Consider the following 19949-nt stretch of genomic DNA (forward strand, 5'->3'; position numbering starts at 1 on the left):
TTATTTGTGGGTGAAGCACTGCAAGGGTGTCCTTCCAACAAGCAGCTTCTTCCCGGCCTCCATTTTTGACCGTACGGTACATTTGTTGGTTGTTTATTTATCCAATTTATATTTGCCGCCCACCTGATCGTCAAAGGACTCCGGGCCGCGGACAACACGATAAAAAAGTTTTTTGGGTTTGGGGGTGGGCCATTGCCCGACGCTCAAAAAGCAAGATGGAGGTCAGGCGCAAAAGACCAGGTCCGTACGTGAAGTCCAATTGAACAGCTTCATTGCTAAAAGCCTACGCGCAGGAATCTTATCAAGGAACGGCTGGCAGCTGCTTAAGGCCAGAGAAGGCGCAATGGAATTCAAGGGAGTTTGGACTTGCTTCGTTTGCGGCTATGTAGGGATGCTGGGCAGATTCCCCCTTTAACGCCGCCCCCAGATTCTGCCGTTCCTTATCCTAGATCGAGATCCTTCGCCCCCTCCAAAGAAAACGGCGTTTTTGTCCTCCAGAAACGGGAGAAAGTTTCCCGGCACTCTGCAAACCAGTAAACCCCAGAGGTGTGCGCGTTCTCACAAGCGCCTTCCCATCCCCTCTTCACAGCCATTCAGGTTTCTCTCTACAAATTACAAGCCGGACACTGAAGCCTTTCATGAACTGAAAATCCAGCCAGGCAGATTTATTTTCCTGTCGACGTGAGTCATTGCCTGACCTTTCTTCTCAAAATGAGGAAAGAGGAAAACCAAGGGGGGAAACGAAACCCACCCTCCCTCAAAATGGCAGCGGGGGTGGGGAGAGCTGGCGCGATGCTGCTGGAGGAATCGGAACCCACGAGACGGACTCGCGGTGCGGCCGCCCTTCAAAAGCTCTTCTGCACCCGGTCACATGCCCACGTGGTGCCATCACCGGCGGAAGCTGTCTTAAAAGATACAGCGGTGGTTTCTCAATATCATAAATAAATACAGGCAGTCCTCAACTTACGACAGTCCGTTTACTGACCGCTCGAACTTAACGGCACTGAAAAAGTGACTTAAGACTCTTTTTCAGATTTAACGACCGCTGCAGCATCCCTCTACCGTCAAGTGATCAAAATTCAACTGACTCACATTTACGACAGTCGCAGTGTCCGGTGGGGGGGTGTGTCACGTGATCCCCTTTTGCGACCTTCTGACCGGCAAAGTTAGTGGGGGAAGCCGGGTTAACAACCGGGTTGCTAAGTTAACGACTGCAGTGATTCACTTAACAGCTGCGGTGAGGAAGATCATAAAACGGGGCGAAAGTTACTTCAAATCTTGTCTCACTTAGCAACGGAAATGTCGGGCTGAATTGGGGTGGTAAGGAAGGACTACCTGTAAGATAAGTAAGATGAATAAACCTTTTGCCAGACTTGTTGACAACCGGAAGTGAAGCCGTTGGACGCGACGTGCAGAAAAAAGAGTGAAAAATAACCCCCGTCCCCAAAAATACACCAAGTCCTCGTTTTACGACCGCAATTGAGCCAAACATTTCCGTTGCTAAGAAAAAACGGTTATTTTTGGCCCATTTGACGACCTCGCTCGCCACCGTTGTTAACTGCTGCGGTTGTCAAGCGAGTCGCATGGTCGTTAAGTAAATCTGGCTTTCCCCCCCCCCTTCGACTTTGCTGGTCGAAAGGTCACAAAAGTGGATCACATGATCCCCAGGACGCCGCAAAACCGACATAAATCTGAGTCAGTTGTCAAGCAGCTGAATTATGATCACGTGACCACTCTGTGTGTGTGTGTGTGTGTGTGTGTGTTGCAACGATTGTGTGAAAAAAGGTCATAAGTCGCTTTGTTCACCGCTGTTGTAAGTGGGAACGGTCACTAAACGAGTGGTTGTAAGTTGGGAACTCCCTGAAAAGAAAGACAGACATCACGTTCGCCTGGAAACAACTTGCTGCAGGTCCCAACAACTTTGATGTTGTGGTGGTTGCCCTGTTCCGCACCGGCTCCCTTGCGCCGTGTCGTCCGATCGGCCCCTTTTCACTCTTGAAGGTTTTCACTTCTGCCATTTCAGGAGCCCCGAAATGTTTTGTCAGACCGCAACTTTCTCGAACTTCCCCCTTTCTCGCAAGAAGGCCCTTCCTCGTTGGGCAATCTGCGCGTTGTTCATTCACTCTTGTTGGACCCAGACACCCGCCCTGGCACATCCGTGGCGTGGCCCGCTCCCCTTCTGCATTTTATCCCTGGGCATTCAGCGGCTGTGCCTTTACCCCGCGTGGTTCTGAGGAAGCCCCTTCCCCACTTCATCGGACCCTCCGATTTTCCCACCAGACTCAGTTTGGAGTTCGGGTTGTTTTGTAAATGTATTCTAACTCTGTCTTAAGTTTTGCTTTGTTCATTATCAGCCGGTTTGGCCTAGTGGTGAAGGCATCAGGCTAGAAAGCGGGAGACGGTGAGTTCTAGTCCCGCCTTAGGCACGGAAGCCGGCTGGGTGACTTTGGGCCCGTCACCAGGAGACGGTGAGTTCTAGTCCCGCCTTAGGCACGGAAGCCGGCTGGGTGACTTTGGGCCCGTCACCAGGAGACGGTGAGTTCTAGTCCCGCCTTAGGCACGGAAGCCGGCTGGGTGACTTTGGGCCCGTCACCAGGAGACGGTGAGTTCTAGTCCCGTCTTAGGCACGGAAGCCGGCTGGGTGACTTTGGGCCCGTCACCAGGAGACGGTGAGTTCTAGTCCCGTCTTAGGCACGGAAGCCGGCTGGGTGACTTTGGGCCCGTCACCAGGAGACGGTGAGTTCTAGTCCCGCCTGAGGCACGAAAGCCTGCTGGGTGACTTGAGAGTCTCTAAGCCAATTTTGCAGGAAAAAATGATGCTGAATCCCACACCAGATTCTGAATCCCTTCCACGTCCACTTTCAGACCTAGCTGGGGAATTCTGGGAGTTGAAGTCCACCCATCTTCAAGTTGCTGAGGTTGAGAGACACTGCTCTGGACAATCGCTCCATTCTATCCATTGTCACTTGTCTATTTAAAACACAAACATTGCAACACCTCTGTGCAGCAATGAACACCCAGATAAGCAGGGGATCACGCCCAGATTAATTCCAGAGCAATAATCAAGCAATAATCACTACTAGCCCAATGAGGGAACTAACAAGAAGAAAACAACACTCCGACAAACAAACGCTTTCAGGGCAAGCCACTGTGTATAAAGAGAGAGTAATCCCCACTCCACTCCTTTTATAGCATTGATGCTGTTCCCTAGTTGGGTCATGAAACGTCTGCAAGGAAACCACCCAGCTCAGAGAGCACCAAGGACCCCACAGTCGTCTTCCTCCTCCTCCTCCTCCTCCTCCTCCTCCTCCTCCTCCTCCTCCTCCTCCCTTCTAGCACTGATGTTGTTCCCTACTTGGGTCATGAAACGTCTGCAAGGAAACCACCAAGCTCAGAGAGCAGCAAGGAACTATAATCCTCCTCTTCCTCCTCCTCCTCCTCCTCTCCACAAACCCCACTCCCTTTAGCCCTGATGATGTTACCCAGGCACATAATGAAATGTCTGCAAGGAAACCACCAAGCTCAGAGAGCACCAAGGACCCCACAGTCCTTCCTCCTCTTCCCCCTCCTCCTCCCTACAGACCCCCTCCCTCCTAGCACTGATAAAGTTATCTACCTGAATCATGAAATGTCTGCAAGGAAACAGTCAAACTCAGAGAGCACCAAGGACCCCATAGTCGTCGTCGTCCTCCTCCTCCTCCTCCTCCTCCTCCTCCTCTCCACAAACCCCACTCCCTTTAGCCCTGATGATGTTACCCAGGCGCGTAATGAAATGTCTGCAAGGAAACCACCAAGTTCAGAGAGCACCAAGGACCCCACAGTCCTTCCTCCTCTTCCCCCTCCTCCTCCCTACAGACCCCCTCCCTCCTAGCACTGATAAAGTTATCTACCTGAATCATGAAATGTCTGCAAGGAAACAGTCAAACTCAGAGAGCACCAAGGACCCCATGGTCCTCCTCCTCCTCCTCCTCCCTTCTAGCCCTCATGATGTTCCCTAGTTGGCTCAGGAAGCATCTGCCAGAAAGCCACCCAGCTCAGAGAGCACCAGGGACCCCACAGTTCAGCCCTGAGCTGCGGAGACTCTCTTCCATTCACATTTATTTTGTTTATTTCTCAAGACCTGCTCTGCCGTTTCCCCTTGGTTCACTTTGTCCGTTGAGAAACTCAGAGAGAAAACGAACCCCTAGAAAAAGCCGAGGCTACAAGAGGAAACCAGCAGAAAATAAAAACGCGTTTTCTTCCCGAGCCTCAATTGCACACAGGCGCGTTCGCAAGCCCCCTCGGATCCTGAACGCAGGAATTCCAGCCTGGCAATGACCTTGCATCATCGATCTTGAGTGCAAAATTGAGAGTTTCTCTTCAAGACACCCCCCCCGCCCCAAGTTTGCAACTCTTACAGGCCTCCTGACGCCCCGAGCCCCTGATTATTTTTTTTAAAAAAAAATTTTTTAGTACGCCGGTATTTCCATTTTTTACTTCTATTCAAACTGGAACAGCTTTAGGTCATGTGAATCGGTCACGCTGGAATATCAGCATTTCAACTGAGGTTTTGTGGGTTTTTTTCCCCTTTCTGGGATGGAAAGATTTATTTGTAGCAAGACCCCAAAAGAGAAGAGAGGAGGCAACATCACCCGTGGCCATTTTCCACTTGGTGAAACGAAAGCCGGCTTTTTAAAAAAAATCCCCCACGAGGTTGCAAAGTTTTGGCTGTGGGTCAAAAACTCAGCAGGAAGAAATTCGGTTTTGCTCATTTTGCCTCCTTTTTCCAAAACCTGCCGAAAAAGACCTACCGGCTAGTGGTTAAAGAGAGTCCTCGACTTAAGACAGGCTGTTTAGTGACCGTTCCAAGTTACAACGGCACCGGGAAAAAGTGACTGGCAACGGTTTTTCAGGTGACCATCACCGCATTCCCCTGGTCACCTGATCAAAATCGGGATGCTTGACCAGGGACTCATGCTTATGAGGGTTGCAGTGTCCCGGGGGGGTGTCACGTGCCCCCCTTTTTGCTTCTGATAAGCAAAGTAACCGGGGAAAGCCAGATTCGCTTCACAAGCGTGCTACTCATTTAACAACCGCTTGGATTCACTTAACAACGGTGGCAAGAAAGGTCGCAAAACGGGGCAAGACTCAACTCAAGAACTCTCTTGCTTAGCAATAAAAACTTTTGGGCTCAGCTGGGGTCACAAATCAAGGATCCCCTGTAATTTTTCCAGCCAATGGAACAGTACAATAAATAGCATTTTATAAAAGAGACATAGAACTGTTCACGATTGACCGCTGGGATAGAGGCAGGCGGGAAGATTCCCCTTACGAAGAGATCTTTTTTTCCTTTTGGAAAAAAATAAATAATAATAAATCACTCCCCCCCCCCCCGCAATCTGCTTTCTGCCAGGATCAGATGTTACCCAATTCAACGGAAAGAAATTCAAGAGCCATTATGCAAGAGAGGCAGCAGAGCAGATGGCAAAGGAGGAAGTCACTCCGCTGTGATTTTCTTCTCTCTCTCTCTCTCTCTCTCTCTCTCTCTCTCTCTCTCTCTCTCTCTCTCTCTCTCTCTCTCTCTCTTCCCATGGACTTTCCAAAGAGAGAGGGAGGAAGGAAGGAAGGAAGAGAGAAAGAAAGAAAGAAAGAAAGAGAAAGAAAGAAAGAAAGAAAGAAAGAAAGAAAGAAAGAAAGAAAGAAAGAAAGAAAGAAAGAAAGAAAGAAAGAAAGAAAGAAAGAAAGAAAGAAAATCAACAAGCTGCCAAGGGAATGGAGAGATAGGAGAACAAGAGGAAGGGTCCCCTGTCCCCCTTCTGACAAGCAAAGTCCATGGGGCAAGCCGGATTCACTCAACCGCCGTGTTACTACTACTAATAAAGTTGGAAGGGACCTTGGAGGTCATCTAGTCCAACCCCCTGCTCAGGCAGGAAACCCTATACCATTTCAGGCAAATGGCTGTCCAGTCTCTTCTTAATAATTTAATTTAATTTATTAGATTTATATACCGCCCTTTCCCAAAGGACTCAGGGCGGTTTACAGGGCATTTTAAAATCACACCAATACAAAATACAAAAGTTAAAAGACAATTAAAAAGATTAAATTATCCCTGAAAATAAAACCCCAGTTAAAATTCTCAGCCTGGGCCAGAGAGCTCAAAGAGCCAAGTCTTCAGGTCCCGGCGGAATGAACGCAGGTCAGGGGCAGTCCTGAGCTCCACCAGCAGCTGGTTCCAGAGGGCAGGCGCACCCACTGAGAAGGCCCTATCCCTGGGTGTTATCCGCCGGCAATCTTTTACCGGCGGCATCCTGAGAAGACCCTCCCTGTGGGAGCGCACTGGACGAAGGGAACTTGATGCTGGCAGCTGGTGTTCCCTCAGATATCCCGGACCCAAGCCATTCAGGGCTTTATAGGTCATCACCAGCACCTTGAATCTCAACCGGAGGGCAACCGGGAGCCAATGCAGCTCGCGGAGCAGAGGTGTTACGTGGGAGTATCGGGAAACCCCCATCACAACTCGCGCGGCCGCATTCTGCACCAGTTGAAGCCTCCGGGTGGTCCTCAAGGGCAGCCCCATGTAGAGAGCGTTGCACTAGTCTAGACGGGAGGTCACGAGCGCATGAGTGACTGTGCGTAGGGCATCTCGGTCCAGATAGGGTCGCAACTGGCGCACCAGTTAATGTCCAGTGTTGGAGCATTCACAGTTTCTGGAGGCAGGTTGTTCCACTGGTTGATTGTTCTAACTGTCAGGAAGTTTCTCCTTAGTTCTAGGTTGCTTCTCTCCTTGACTAGTTTCCATCCGTTGCTTCTTGTCCCACCTTCCGGTGCTTTGGAGAATAGCTTGACTGCCTCTTCTTTGGGGCAGCCCCTGAGATATTGGAAGATGGCTATCACGTCACCCCCTCGTCCTTCTCTTCATTAAACTGGACATACCCAATGCCAGCAACGGTTCCTGATATGTTTTATCCTCCAGTCCCCTGATCACCTTTGTTGCTCTTCTCTGCACTCTTTCCAGAGTCTCAAGATCGTTTTTACATCGTGGTGACCTAAACTGGATGCCGTATTCCAAGTGTGGCCTTACTAACTTAACAACTGCAGCCATTCACTTAACAACTGAGGCAAGAAAGGTCCTAAAAGGGGTCAAAACAGCTGTCTTGCTTAACAACTGAAATTTTGGGCTTAATTGTGGCCATAAATCAGGAGCTACCTGTAGTATAAACATCACATGAAGTGTTAATACCCCTTTATAAGGCCTTTGGTAAGGCCACACTGGGAACACGGCATCCAGTTTTAGTCACCGCGATACAAAACAGATGCTGAGACCCCGGAAAGTGCAGAGAAGAGCAACAAAAATTGTCTGAAGTGGCACAGGGTTTCCTGCCTGAGCAGGGGGTTGGACTAGATGACCTCCAAGGTCCCTCCCAACTCTGTTATTCTATTCTATTCATTCCTTGTTCTATTCTATTCTATTCTATTCTATTCTATTCTATTCTATTCTATTCTATTCTATTCTATTCTATTCTATTCTATTCTGTATTTTAATATTCTCTTCTCTTATTATTCTAATCTATAAATGATTAGGGGGCTGGAGGATAAAACATATGATGAACAGCTAAGGAACCAAATATGTTTGCTTGTTAATCTATTCCATTTCCATGGTTGTCCATCTTACTCACTGGCAGGGCTTTTTTCCTCATAGAACGCTCAGAACGGAGTTCCGGCACCTTTTTTGGATGGAACCTTGTAGGGTAGGCAAGGAGGGTTGTATGACATGTGTGAGTTCCGGCACCTTTTTCTTTTACAAAAAAAGCACTGCTCACTGCGCAGCTTAGAATTTTGTTTAGCCTGACAAAAAGAAGTTTCAGGGCAGACCTGATTTTTTTCTTATTTATTTATTAAATTTCTTTGCTGCCCTTCTCACTGCGAGTTGACTCTGGGCGGCTTATATATATACACATATACACTTACACATACATACGCACACACACACACACACACACACAGAGACATATGTATGTATATGTATATGTATATATAATTATATAATTATACATATATAATTCTTTGTTAGCAATCTAAAAAATTTACACAAATATGAGCTGTCACTGTTGTGACTATTGCCTGTCGATGGCTTTCGGTTAGGCTGAAACAGGAAATAAAGATTTCTCCCATGTTTGGGGCCTAGCAAGGTAATCTAAAATAGTTAACAAGCATATATATATATATATATATATCTCCAAGGGCAATAAAAATGCAAATTACAAAATGACAGGTGTCTTCCAATATCTGTAGGGCTGCCTCAGGGAAGAGGGGGTGGATTTATTCCCCAAAGCGCCTGAAGGCAGGACAAGAAGCAACGGATGGAAACTCTTCAAGGAGAGAAGCAACCTGGAACTAAGGAGAAACTTCCCGACAGTTAAAACAATTAACCCGTGCAACAACCTGACTCAAGAGGTTGTGGATGCTCCACCACTGGGAGTTTTTAAGAAGAGATTTGACTTTGCTTGTCAGAAGGTCGCAAAAGGGGATCACGCAACAGCCAGGACACCGCGACCGACGTAAATGTGAGTCGGTTGCCAAGTGTCTGAATTTTGATCAAGGGAATGCTGCCAACGGTCGTTAAGTGTGAAAAATGGGCCTAAGTTGCTTTTTGACAGGGCCGCGGTCACTTTGATGGGTCCACTAAGTGAACGGTTGTAAGTCAAGGACTACCTGGATAAGGACTCTTGCCACGGGCAAGGGGTTGGACTAGAGGACCTGCGGGTTCCCTTCGGGCTCTGTGATTCTATACCACAAAGCTTCTTTCTGCATTTCCAGTTCCAGGGCTGAGCAGGCCACAACCGGTGTGTGAGCTGCACACACACACAGGGCCGCTGTTTTGCGTGCTTTGTGCAAGATTAGGGAACTAAGTGTGCACATCTGCTTTTTCTTTTGGCGTTTCCCCCCCCCAACAATTTCAGAAGCTTTGGTAACTTTCTGAGAAAGTTCTTTCCTTGGAAGCATACTGAAAAATTAATATTTCCCCGCTGCGTCAATTCGCGTCACTTTATTTTTTATTTTTTATTTTTAAGGCCGTGTAGGAGGGAGAGTCCTTTGTGGATTCTTCCAACGCCTCTGCCCCAAACATCTGTCGCACCTCTGCACAATCGCAAAATGCAGGTAAGTCCTCAACAACCTGTGAGCCCCAAATTCCTGCAGCCAAGCCAGATGTCGGTTCACGTGAGTTTTGCCCGGTTTGATGACCTTTTCTTGCCGCGGTCGTTAAGCGAATCACTGCAGCGGTTAAGTTAGCAACCAAGGTCATTAATTGAGTCCGACTCCCCCCCCCACACTGGCTTTGCTTGTCAGAAGGTCGCAAAAGGGGATCGCGTGACCCGCCCCCAGGACACTGCGACCGTCATAAGTACGAGCCGGTTGCTGCGCTTCTCCCCTTTGAACCCGTGACCGTGGGGAATGTGGCAAGGCTTTTTTTCTTTTTTCTTTCTTACATCGATCTTTATTTTTTTTCTCTGTTCCCTTTCTTTCTCTCCTTTCTTTCTTTTTATTCCTCCCTCTCTTCCTTCCCTTTCTTTTTTTCTCTTTCTCCTTTCTCTTTCTTACATCTATCTCCATTTTTTTCTCTGTCCCCTTCCTTCCTTCCTTCCTTCCTTCCTTCCTTCCTTCCTTCTTTCTTTCCTTCCTTCTTTCTTTCCTTCCTTCCTTCCTTCCTTCCTTCCTTCCTCTTTCTCCTTCCTTCCTCTCTCTTTCTTTCTTTCTTTCTTTCTTTCTTTCTTTCTTTCTTTCTTTCTTTCTTTCTTTCTTTCTTTTTCTTCCTTCCTTCCTTTCTCTTTCTTCCTTTCTTCTTTCCCCTCCCTCCCTTTCTCCTTTCCTTTTCTTTCTTCCTTCCTTCCTTCCTCTTTCTCCTTCCTTCCTCTCTTTTTCTTTCTTTCTTTCTTTCTTTCTTTCTTTCTTTCTTTCTTTCTTTCTCTTTCTTTCTTTTTCTTCCTTCCTTCCTTTCTCTTCCTTCCTTTCTTCTTTCCCCTCCCTCCCTTTCTCCTTTCCTTTTCTTCCCTCCCTCCTTCCTTCCTTCCTTCCTTTCCTTCCTTCCTTCCTCTTTTTCTTTCTTTCTTTCTTCCTTTCTTCCTTTCTCTTTCTCCTTTTCTCCTTTCCTTTTCTTCCCTCCCTCCCTCCCTCCCTCCTTCCTTTCCTTCCTTCCATCTCCTCTTTCCTTCTTTCATTTCCTTGCTTCCTTCACTCTTTATTAGTTTGAGTTCATTTTTTTTAAAGTACGAGTAACGTTCACAAGTCACCTTTTCCAGCCCCGTTGTGACTTCGAACGGTCGCTAAACGAACCATTGTAAACCAAGGACTACTTGAATGGCAAGACCTCCCGCTTGGTCACATGGCTTCCCTCATAGGGTTTGCTTGTCAGAAGGTCGCCAAAGGGGAGTGGGGGAAATCACGTGATCTTCCGGGACTCTGCAACCGTCATAAGTACATGCCAGTTTCCGAGCATCGAAATGTTGATCACGTGACCACAGGGAGACAGCAACGGTCGTAAGGGTGAAAACCCGTCATAAGTCACTTTTTTTCCAGTTGTAACATCGAACGGCAGCTGTCATAAGGTCCGGAAGGGTGGCAAAGACGGCACCGAAGTCTTTATCTGAGGCTCCATCAGATAAATGCAGTTCCAGCCCAGACTTCTCCATCCCTGGGAGGACGCCGGGTGCCTCTCTGCGTGAGTCAGCCCCTTCGGCTGCCCTCTTCCTAATTTCGGAGCTATGACCAAACCCATGACTCATGGCCAGCGGCAGGCAGGGAGGGGCCCCTCCCGAAACAGGAGGTGGGGGTGCCACCCAAACACAAAAGAGAACAAAACAACAAGCGGGAAAGCCAAAGAGCCACCCGTTTTTTTTAAATTATTATTATTATTTTGGGGAAGGAGTCTGCTTGCCCCGGGGAAAAAAAAACTTTCCCCTGCAAGGGCACGAGGGGTTAAAAAAGAAAATTAGCAGGCTCTCCATGCTGCCAACCGCCCAATTTCCTTTTCTTAACTGCCCCTTAAAATAAATGTTCCGAAGAGGTTTGCAAAGAAGGTGAAAATGAAGGCAAACTAATAAAGAGTGAAAGAAGCAAAGAAGTGAAAGAAGGAAGGAAAGAGAAGATGGAAGGGAGGGAGGGAGGGAAAAAAAAGGAAAGAAGAAAGGGAGGGAGGGGAAAGAGAAAGAAAGAAAGAAAGAAAGAAAGAAAGAAAGAAAGAAAGAAAGAAAGAAAGAGGAAGGAAGGAAGTGAAAGAAGGAAGGAAAGAGAAGATGGAAGGGAGGGAGGGGAGGGAAGAAAAGGAAAGAAGAAAGGGAGGGAGGGGAAAGAGAAAGAAAGAAAGAAAGAAAGAAAGAAAGAGGAAGGAAGGAAGAGGAAGAGGAAGAGGAAGAGGAAGAGGAGGAGGAAAAGGAAAAGGAAAAGGAAAAGGAAGAGGAAGAGGAAGGAAGGAGAAAGGGAGGAAGAAAGGGAGGGAGGGAGGGAAGGAAGGAAGGAGTGAAGGAGGGAAGAAAAGGAAAGGAGAAGGGAGGGAGGGGAAAGAAGAAAGAAAGAAAGAAAGAAAGAAAGAAAGGGAGGGAGGGAAGGAAGGAAGGAGGAAAGAAAAGGAAAGGAGAAGGGAGGGAGGGGAAAGAAGAAAGAAAGAAAGAAAGAAAGAAAGAAAGAAAGAAAGAAAGAAAGAAAGAAAGAAAGAGAAAGAAAGAAATGAAGGAAGGAAGGAAGGAGGGAAGGAAGGAAGGAAGGAAGGAAGGGGAAGAAGGAGAAAGGGAGGGAGGGAGGGAGGGAGGAAGGGGACAGAGAAAAAATGGAGATAGATGTAAGAAAGAAAGAGAAAGGAGAAAGAAAGAAAGAAAGAAAGGGAAGGGTGGAAGAACGAAAGGAAGAAAGAAAGGAGAGAAAGAAAGGGGACAGATAGAAAAAAATGAAGATCGATAGAAAGAAAAAGAAAGCAAGGAAGGAAAGAGAAAGATGGAAGGGAGGAAAGAAGGGAGGGAGGGAGGGAGGCCAAGAGAAAAAATAGAAGAAAGAAGGAAAAACAAAGAAGAGAAAGCAAGAGAGATTAAAAAGTGCAGAAGGAAAAAGAAATAGAAAAAAAGAGTCTTCTTCTTCAGCAATCAGGATCACGTGACCACATTTATCCTCTTCCTTTCTGATCCCTTTTTGCCCCCCCCCCCCCCCCGATCCAGACTTCTCTCCTTCTCCAAAGCCCCGGGCAGGCTGGCTTCCACCCAGGCGTGAAACCCCCCCTCCCCCAGGGGAAAACGGGGTGGGTGGGGGGGAGAGTAGAGCCTCTTCTGTTTTTCCAGATCAGCCCCCCCCTCCCCACTTTGGCAATGCGGTGCTTGGCCCCCTCCCCGAGTGAAACGCCCTCTCGCTTCTCTTTCTCCCTTCCGCCCGCTTCTGCTTTTCGGGATCTCGGAGTCTCCACGATTGGGCAGAGTTGGGCCGGACCCCAAAACACAGCCACACCCACAGCTGATTTCCCAAAATAAAAACGGGGGGCCACTTCGCTTTTCCATTTGTTCTTTTGTTGCCTTGCGGGGTTTTTTTGCTTTGGGAGATTGCAGGTCTGGAGAAACCAGACTTATTTAATCTATCTTTCTTTCTTTCTTTCTTTCTTTCTTTCTTTCTTTCTTTCTTTCTTTCTTTCTTTCTTTCTTTTCTTTTCTTTCTTTCTTTCTTTCTTTCTTTCTTCTTTCTTTCTCTTTTTTCTTTCTCTCTCTCTCTCTCTCTCTTTTTCTTTCTTTCTTTCTTTCTTTCTTCTTTCTTCTTTTTTCTTTCTTCTTTCTTTCTTTCTTTCTTTCTTTCTTTCTTCTTTCTTTCTTTCTTTCTTTCTCTCTTTCTTTCTTTCTCTTTCTTTCTTTCTTTCTTCTTTCTTTCTTTCTTTCTTTCTTTCTTTTTTCTTTCTTTCTCTCTCTCTCCTCTCTCTTTCTTTCTTTCTTCTTCTTCTTCTTTCTTTCTTTTTTCTTTCTTTCTTTCTTTCTTTCTTTCTTTCTTTCTTTTTTCTTTTTCTTTCTTTCTTTCTTTCTTTCTTTCTTTCTTTCTTCTTTCTTTCTTCCTTCCTTCCCTCGTTCCTCTCCTTCTTTTCTTTCTTTTTGTCTTTCTCTCTCCCTCATTCCCTCATCCTTTCCTTCCTTCCTTCTTCCACCCTTCCTTTCCTTTCCTTTCTTTCTGTCTTTCTCCCTCACTCCCTTTCTTTCCCTGTCCTTCTTTCCTTCTTCCCTTCCTTCCTTCCTTCTTTCTTTCTGCTTCCTTCCTTCCCTGTTTCATATTTCCTTCTTTTTCTCTTTCTCTCCCTCTTTTTCCTTCCTTCCTTCCTTCCTTCCTTCCTTCCTTCCTTCCCTTCCTCCCTCCCTCCTCCTTCCTTCCTTCCTTCCTTTCCTTCCTTCCCTTCCTTCCTTCTTTCTTCTGCTTCCTTCCTTCCCTGTTTCCATATTTCCTTCTTTTTCTCTTTCTCTCCCTTTTTTCCTTCCTTCCTTCCTTCCTTCCTCCCTTCCTCCCTCCCTCCCTCCTTCCTTCCTTCCTTCCTTCCTTTCCTTCCTTCCTTCCTTCCTTCCTTCTTTCTTTCTGCTTCCTTCCTTCCCTGTTTCCATATTTCCTTCTTTTTCTCTTTCTCTCCCTCTTTTTCCTTCCTTCCTTCCTTCCTTCCTTCCTTCCTTCCTCCTTCCTCCCTCCCTTCCCTCCCTTCCTTCCTTCCTTCCTTTCTCTTCCTTCCCTTCCTTCCTTCTTTCTGCTTCCTTCCTTCCCTGTTTCCATATTTCCTTCTTTTTCTCTTTCTCTCCCTTTTTTTCCTTCCTTCCTTCCTTCCTTCCTCCCTTCCTCCCTCCCTCCCTCCCTTCCTTCCTTCCTTCCTTCCTTTCCTTCTTTCCTTCCTTCCTTCCTTCTTTCTTTCTGCTTCCTTCCTTCCCTGTTTCCATATTTCCTTCTTTTTCTCTTTCTCTCCTCTTTTTCCTTCCTTCCTTCCTTCCTCCCCTCCCTCCCTCCCTCCCTTCCTTTCCTTCCTTTCCTTCCTTCCCTTCCCTTCCTTCCTTCTTTCTTTCTGCTTCTTCCTTCCTTCCCTGTTTCCATATTTCCTTCTTTTTCTCTTTCTCTCCCTTTTTTTCCTTCCTTCCTTCCTTCTCCTTCCTTCCTTCCTTCCTTCCTTCCTTTTCCTTCCTTCCTTCCTTCCTCCCTTCCTCCCTCCCTCCCTCCCTTCCTTCCTTCCTTCCTTCCTTCCTTTCCTTCTTCCCTTCCTTCCTTCCTTCTTTCTTTCTGCTTCCTTCCTTCCCTGTTTCCATATTTCCTTCTTTTTCTCTTCTCTCCCTCTTTTTCCTTCCTTCCTTCCTTCCTTCCTTCTTCCCTTCCTTCCTTCCTTCCCCTTCCTTCCTTCCCCTCCTCTCCTGCTACCTTATTAGGATTTGTACAAGTGATAATTCACCCCAGATTAAAAAGATTAAAAAGGGTCACTTACTTAAAACCCAGAATCAGAAGAGGTCTAGTGGCACCTTTCCCCACAAATTTTTTATTAAAGGCGACAGCTCAGAGAAAAGATTACACTTTTCATAAAATGTGCTGAATAGAGCAAGTTTTATGTGAGAAAAAGAAAACAGGCGTTTCATGATATCAAGCACAAAGACAAGATTTCGATTTTGCTTCCAGAATCCCTGAGTTTTGCTTCCCATAGGCAAGAAAGAAAGGAAAGAGAAAGGGAAAGAAAGGAAAGAGAAAGAGAAAGAAAAAAGGGAAAGTGACAGAACGTGAGAGCAAAAGAAAGAAAGAAAAACAGAGAGAGAAAAGAGAGAAAGGGAGAGAAAGAAAAAGAAATGAAAAGTGAGAAAGAATGAAAGAAAGAGAGAGAGAAAAGAGAGAAAGGGAGGAAGGTAAGAGAGAGAGAAAGAAGAAGGAAACGAGAAAGAGAAATAAAGGGAAGAGAAAGAAAAAATGAAAAGTGCAAAAGAATGAAAGAGAGAGAGAAAAGAGAGAAAGGGAGAGAAAGAAAGGAAGGTAAGAGAGAGAGAAAGAAAGAGAGGGAGAGAAAAAGAAGGAAGGAGACAGAAGAAAAAAGAAGAAGAGAAAGCTTCCACTTATTAACATCTGGCTAAATCATCCCAATAAACCTGCCTTAATAAAGCATATTTTTGCCGGTGGGAAGAAACAGAATCTCCCCAGAGAAAATTCCAGAATCTGGGGACGCGTCTCTTACTTTCCCAGGCTAAAGTAACCCCAACCTACGAAAAACCAAACAAAAACCCCTCAAACCCCCACCTCACCCCCCCAAAAAAAACCCCCCAAAGCAAGATTGAAAAATGCGTCTGGCGCAGAACCTGCAAGAAACGAAAGCTGAAGCCGCCCGTCCTCACGGTGACATTTCAAGGGTAGACTGCTCTTGAACATGGAGCTCGCCCACTAACCTTTGTTCCTGAGACCACCACCTCCTTTGGCACCCTCACCTGAGGCCTGCCACTAGTGGCTTGCGGGGAGATGAAAGGATAGACCGCGTCTATCCTGACCCCTCCCTCCTCCCGCCACCAACCCCGCAGCCCCCTCCCTCCCTCCCTCCCCCCTTAGCCCCTTATCAAAACCCGAGAAAGAATAGAGTGAAACCACAAATAAACGCAAACTTTTGAAAGTTTGTCTTTCCAGCTGCGAGGCGATAAGAATCCCGGCTTCTTCTCCGTTCTCCCGGATTAAATCAAGACTTCCACACGTATTCACACCCCTAATCAAAAGCAGCGACACTTGGGGCGGAGGGGGGGGCGGGGGAAGGAGAGGAAGGAAGTGTGGGGTGGAATGAGGGCGGCCTGCACGCCGATGGGAAGGGATCGGATGCAGAAAGCAAGCAGGGCCGGAGTTCTGCGCAACGTGGAAGGCCTTGCAAAGGTGACCTGGCCTTCTGTTCGAGCAGGGGAACCGGGTGCAAACATAAGGCTTTAAAATAAACACACGAATAAAAAGGTTTTGTGGGTGCTCTCTGAGCTTTTGTGGTTGTCTGGCAGACGTTGCATTACCCAACTAGGTGACACAGTCAGTGCTAGAAGGGAGAGTGTTTGGGGAAAGGAGGAGGAGGAGGAGGAGGAGGAGGAGGAGGAGGAGGAGGAGGAGGAGGAGGAGGAGGAGGAGGAGGAGGAGGAGGAGGAGGATAACTGTGGGGTCCTTGGTGCTGGCTGAGCTGGGCGGCTTTCTTGCAGACGTTTCATGACCCAACTAGGGAACATCATCAGGGCTAGGAAGGAGTGGAAAGGAGAAGGAAGGAAGGAGGGAGGGAAGGAAGGAAGGAAGGAAGAAAGAAAGAGAAAGAAAGAGAAAGAAAGAAAGAAAGAAAGAAAGAAAGAAAGAAAGAAAGAAAGAAAGAATGAAAGAAAGAAAGAACGAAAGAAAGAAAAGAACTGCGGGGTCCTTGGTGCTGGCTGAGCTGGGTGGCTTTCTTGCAGATGTTTCATGACCCAACTAGGTGATACAGTCAGTCCTAGAAGGGAAGGGGTTTGCTGAAAGGAGGAGGAGGAGGAGGACAGCTGTGGTGTCCTTGATGCTCTCTGAGCTTTGTTGTTTTCTTGCCGACGTTTCATGACCCAACTAGGGAACATCATCAGTGCTTGAAGGTAGCGGGTGCTGCAGGGAGGAGTAGGGGTGGAAGGGAAGGGGTTTGCTGAAAGTGCTAGAAGGGAAGGGGTTTGCTGAAAGGAGGAGGAGGAGGAGGAGGAGGACAGCTGTGGGGGTCCTTGGTGCTCCCTGAGTTTGGTTGTTTTCTTGCAGACGTTTCATGACCCGACTAAGTTATATCATCAGTGCTGGAAGGGGAGTGAGGTTTGTAGAGGAAGAGGAGGAAGATGACTGTGGGGTTCTTGGTGCTCTCTGAGCTTGGGGGTTTTCTTGCAGACGTTTCATGACCCAACTAGGTGACATCATCCGTGCTACAAGGGGCTGAACAAACCCTACTTCCCTCTAGCACTGATGATGTTAACTACTTGAGTCATGAAAGGTCTGCAAAAGTCACACCAAGCTCAAGGCACCCCAAGAACCCTCCTCCACAAACCCCCTCCCTCCTAGCAGTGATGAAGTTACCTAGTTGGGTCATGAAACGTCAGCCAGAGAGCACCAAGAACCTTCTCCTCCTCCTCCTCCTCCTCCTCCTCCTCCTCCTCCTCCTCCTCCTCCTCCTCCTCCTCCTCCTCCAATGATGATGATGATGATGTCACCTAGTTTGGTTCCCAACGCAGCTCAGAGAGCTCCAAGGACCCCTCACTCGAACCCTGACCCACAAAAAGCCTTCAGCGTTTGTGTCCCTGCTGATTAAAACAACAACTTCTTGCAATTAGATCCCGAAAATGTGTCCGTTCAACATTCCACCTATCCCATTAATAAGTAAACAAATCAATTTTAACAGAAGCCAAGGCATTGGCCGATTGAAGCACAGGATTTAAAACACAATCAGCACTGTAACAATAGTTAAAAACACAGCAGAAAGAAAAAAGACAAGAGTTTTGGATGGGCCGCGTTCAAACCAACCTTTGTGCACTCACGTTAATGTTCTTTTCCCAAAAAGAAATGACATTGGCTTGTGCGAAGGCCGCTAACACAGCTAAAGCCGGGTCCAACTAAGAATGTTTTTGCCATGGGGGGGGGGCACAAGGAGCCTCCCTCCTTGTACAAAAAGCCAATAATTTTAATCACACCCACAACCCGACCGTGAGAATCAGCCTGCAAAACTGAAACGACAGACAACCCGCATTCCCACGGCTGCAGGTCACCAAACCTTCGTGTAACTAACCTCGATCAAGATTGCTCCGGATCTGTTTAATCCAAATGTCGGCTTTCTCCCCTTCCCCCCACCCCCACCCCCGTCCGAACCAGCTTTTAGATCAAACGCAAACCAGGCAGCGAAGAGAGCAATCCCGGCCGAACCAGGCAAGCTGCGCAGTTGCCCCAAAGTGGGTAGGTGGATAGGATCCCGCGCAAAGCCACTTTGCGCTCGGCGCCTGGCCAGAGCGAGGGCGCGGACCGGGGACATCCCGGGGACATCCCCTCTCCTCGGCTCCCCTTTTCTTTGCCCCGCCCCCTTTTCCAGGCATTCCTGCGTTTCTCGTGTGTGAGTGTGTGTGTGTGTGTGTGTGCGCGTGTGTGTGTGTGTCTGGCTTGTCTCCTTGGAAGGAGCGCCCCATCGGGACACCCGCTGGAAGGACGCACGGCCGCCCTCCTCTTCCTCCTCCCTGCCCTTACCACCTGGTGCCCCCCCTCTTCCTCCGCGGGACTACAACCCCCATCGCCCCGGCAGAGGCCAGCCAGCCCCACCAGTAGCACCCGACGGACTGCTTCCCTCTACCGGCTTGCACAGCCCTGTTGCGCGAAGAGGGGGTCCGAGGAGTGTGAAGGCAGGGCCGGGGAGGAGATACTGGGGGGGGGGGTCGCTTAGGTGGGGCCCCCTGTCCCGTCCCTCAATGCCACACACACACACACACACACACACACCTCCGGCAAACAGACGATGCCGGCTGACGGGACGGGAGGGCGGGAAAGAGGCAAGGCGGCTGGGTCCGAAGGATCGGGCCGGGTCGGAGGGAGGGGCAGCCGAGGACCCAAAGGAGGACCCCCGCCCCTTCTTTCACCACCACCCCCCCCAAAACAAACGATGCCGGCTGTTGGGACGGGAAGGCAGGAAAGAGGCAAGGGCGGCTGCCTTCCAAGGATCGGGGCGAGAGCGAGGGAGGGGGGCCATCGGGGGGGGGCAGATGGGGACCCCCGCCCCGTCCCTCCAATCCACCCACCCCCACCCCACCCCAAGCAGACGTTGGTGGCTTATGGGACGGGAAGGCAGGGAAGAGGCAAGGGAGAGCGGGTCCGAAGCGTCGGGCCGGGAGCGAGGGAAGGGGACATCGCCCCCCCCCGTCCCTCAATTCCACCCCACCTCGCAAACAGACGGGGCGCGTCCCCCCCCGCCTCACTCCCCCCCCCTCCGCTGGAACGGGGCGAGAAGGCAGGAAAGAGGAAGGGGCGGCTGGCTTCGAAGGAGGGGGGGAGGGTGAGCGAGGGAGGGGGCAGCCGGGGCCGCGATGGGGACCCCCCCCGCCCCGTCCCTCAATTCCAGCCCCCCCAAAGACGCCGGCTGATGAGACGGGGCGGGAAGCTAGAAAACAGGAGGGGGGGCTGGCTTCGGAGGATCGGGGGGGGGGAGGGAGGGAGGGAGGGGGGCAGATGGAGACCCCCCCCGCCAACGTCGGCCAGACGGGGGTCCTGCGCCCACCTGGAGCCTCGCAGACCGAGCGCGCCTCCGCCGCCGCCGCTTCTGCCCGCGGGAGGCTGGACAGCTGGGCCGGGACGGAGCCGGGACCGGGACCGGGACCGGACCGGGACGCCGTCTAGCCCAACCGAGCCGTGGCTCACTCACCTGATCGGCCAGCCGGGCCGCCGAGCTTCCGCAGGGAGGAGCCGAGCCGGACCGCCCCCCGACGGCGGGCCGGCAGGTGCCTCCCTTCCGGGCCGGGCGGTGCCGCCGAGCGCAGCCGGGGAGCCCTGCCCGCCGCCCCGGGCGCCCTCCGGGGGTCGCGGGACGCTGCCCGCGCTCTGGGGCCGGGAAGCCCGGCTGGGGCTGCGGGCCGGGAGGGGGGAATCCCACTTCGGGCGAAGGAGAAAGAAAAGCCAGCTGAGATCGGGCTTCCCCGCCCCCGAGACGGGAAAGCTCCGGAGGGGAGGGGGGGGCGTCTCTCAAGCTTGGCAACTTTCAGGTGGGTGGACCTCAACTCCCAGAATGCCCCTGCCAGCATGGCTTAAGAGGGGGGATCTTCAACTCCCAGAATTCCCCTGCCAGCATGGCTTAAGAGGGGTGATCTTCAACTCCCAGAATGCCCCTGCCAGCATGGCTTAAGAGGGGTGATCTTCAACCCCCAGAATTCCCCTGCCAGCAGGCCTCAAGAAGGGGGATCTTCAACTCCCAGAATGCCCCTGCCAGCATGGCTTAAGAGGGGTGATCTTCAACTCCC

General features: G+C 49.5%; 2 protein-coding genes across 4 annotated transcripts in view; both read right to left on the reverse strand.

Moving 5' to 3' along the window:
- Positions 1 to 19387, reverse strand: part of IRF5 (interferon regulatory factor 5) — a 42827-nt gene extending 23440 nt beyond the window's left edge. For 2 of the 3 annotated variants that reach the window (XM_081331460.1, XM_081331463.1), the window contains exon 1: positions 19358 to 19387. The gene's annotated coding sequence lies outside the window, so the exon portion shown is untranslated. Of the gene's footprint in view, positions 1 to 19213 lie in introns of all 3 variants that reach the window. The other variant, XM_081331462.1, reaches the window with a different exon arrangement.
- On the reverse strand, positions 10037 to 17983 carry LOC308669806 (uncharacterized protein; the record flags this gene model as incomplete). The annotated part of the gene is made up of 3 exons (XM_081330683.1): positions 10037 to 10137; positions 10214 to 12290; positions 17812 to 17983. The coding sequence occupies 2 exons, from the start codon at positions 17981 to 17983 to the stop codon at positions 11020 to 11022; spliced, it is 1443 nt and encodes a 480-aa protein (XP_081186809.1). The 3' UTR covers positions 10037 to 10137; positions 10214 to 11019.
- Positions 19388 to 19949: the final 562 nt, after the last annotated feature.

Source organism: Vipera berus, assembly GCF_964194415.1.
Source record: "Vipera berus genome assembly, chromosome: 6".
Classification (NCBI taxonomy): Eukaryota; Metazoa; Chordata; class Lepidosauria; order Squamata; family Viperidae; genus Vipera; species Vipera berus.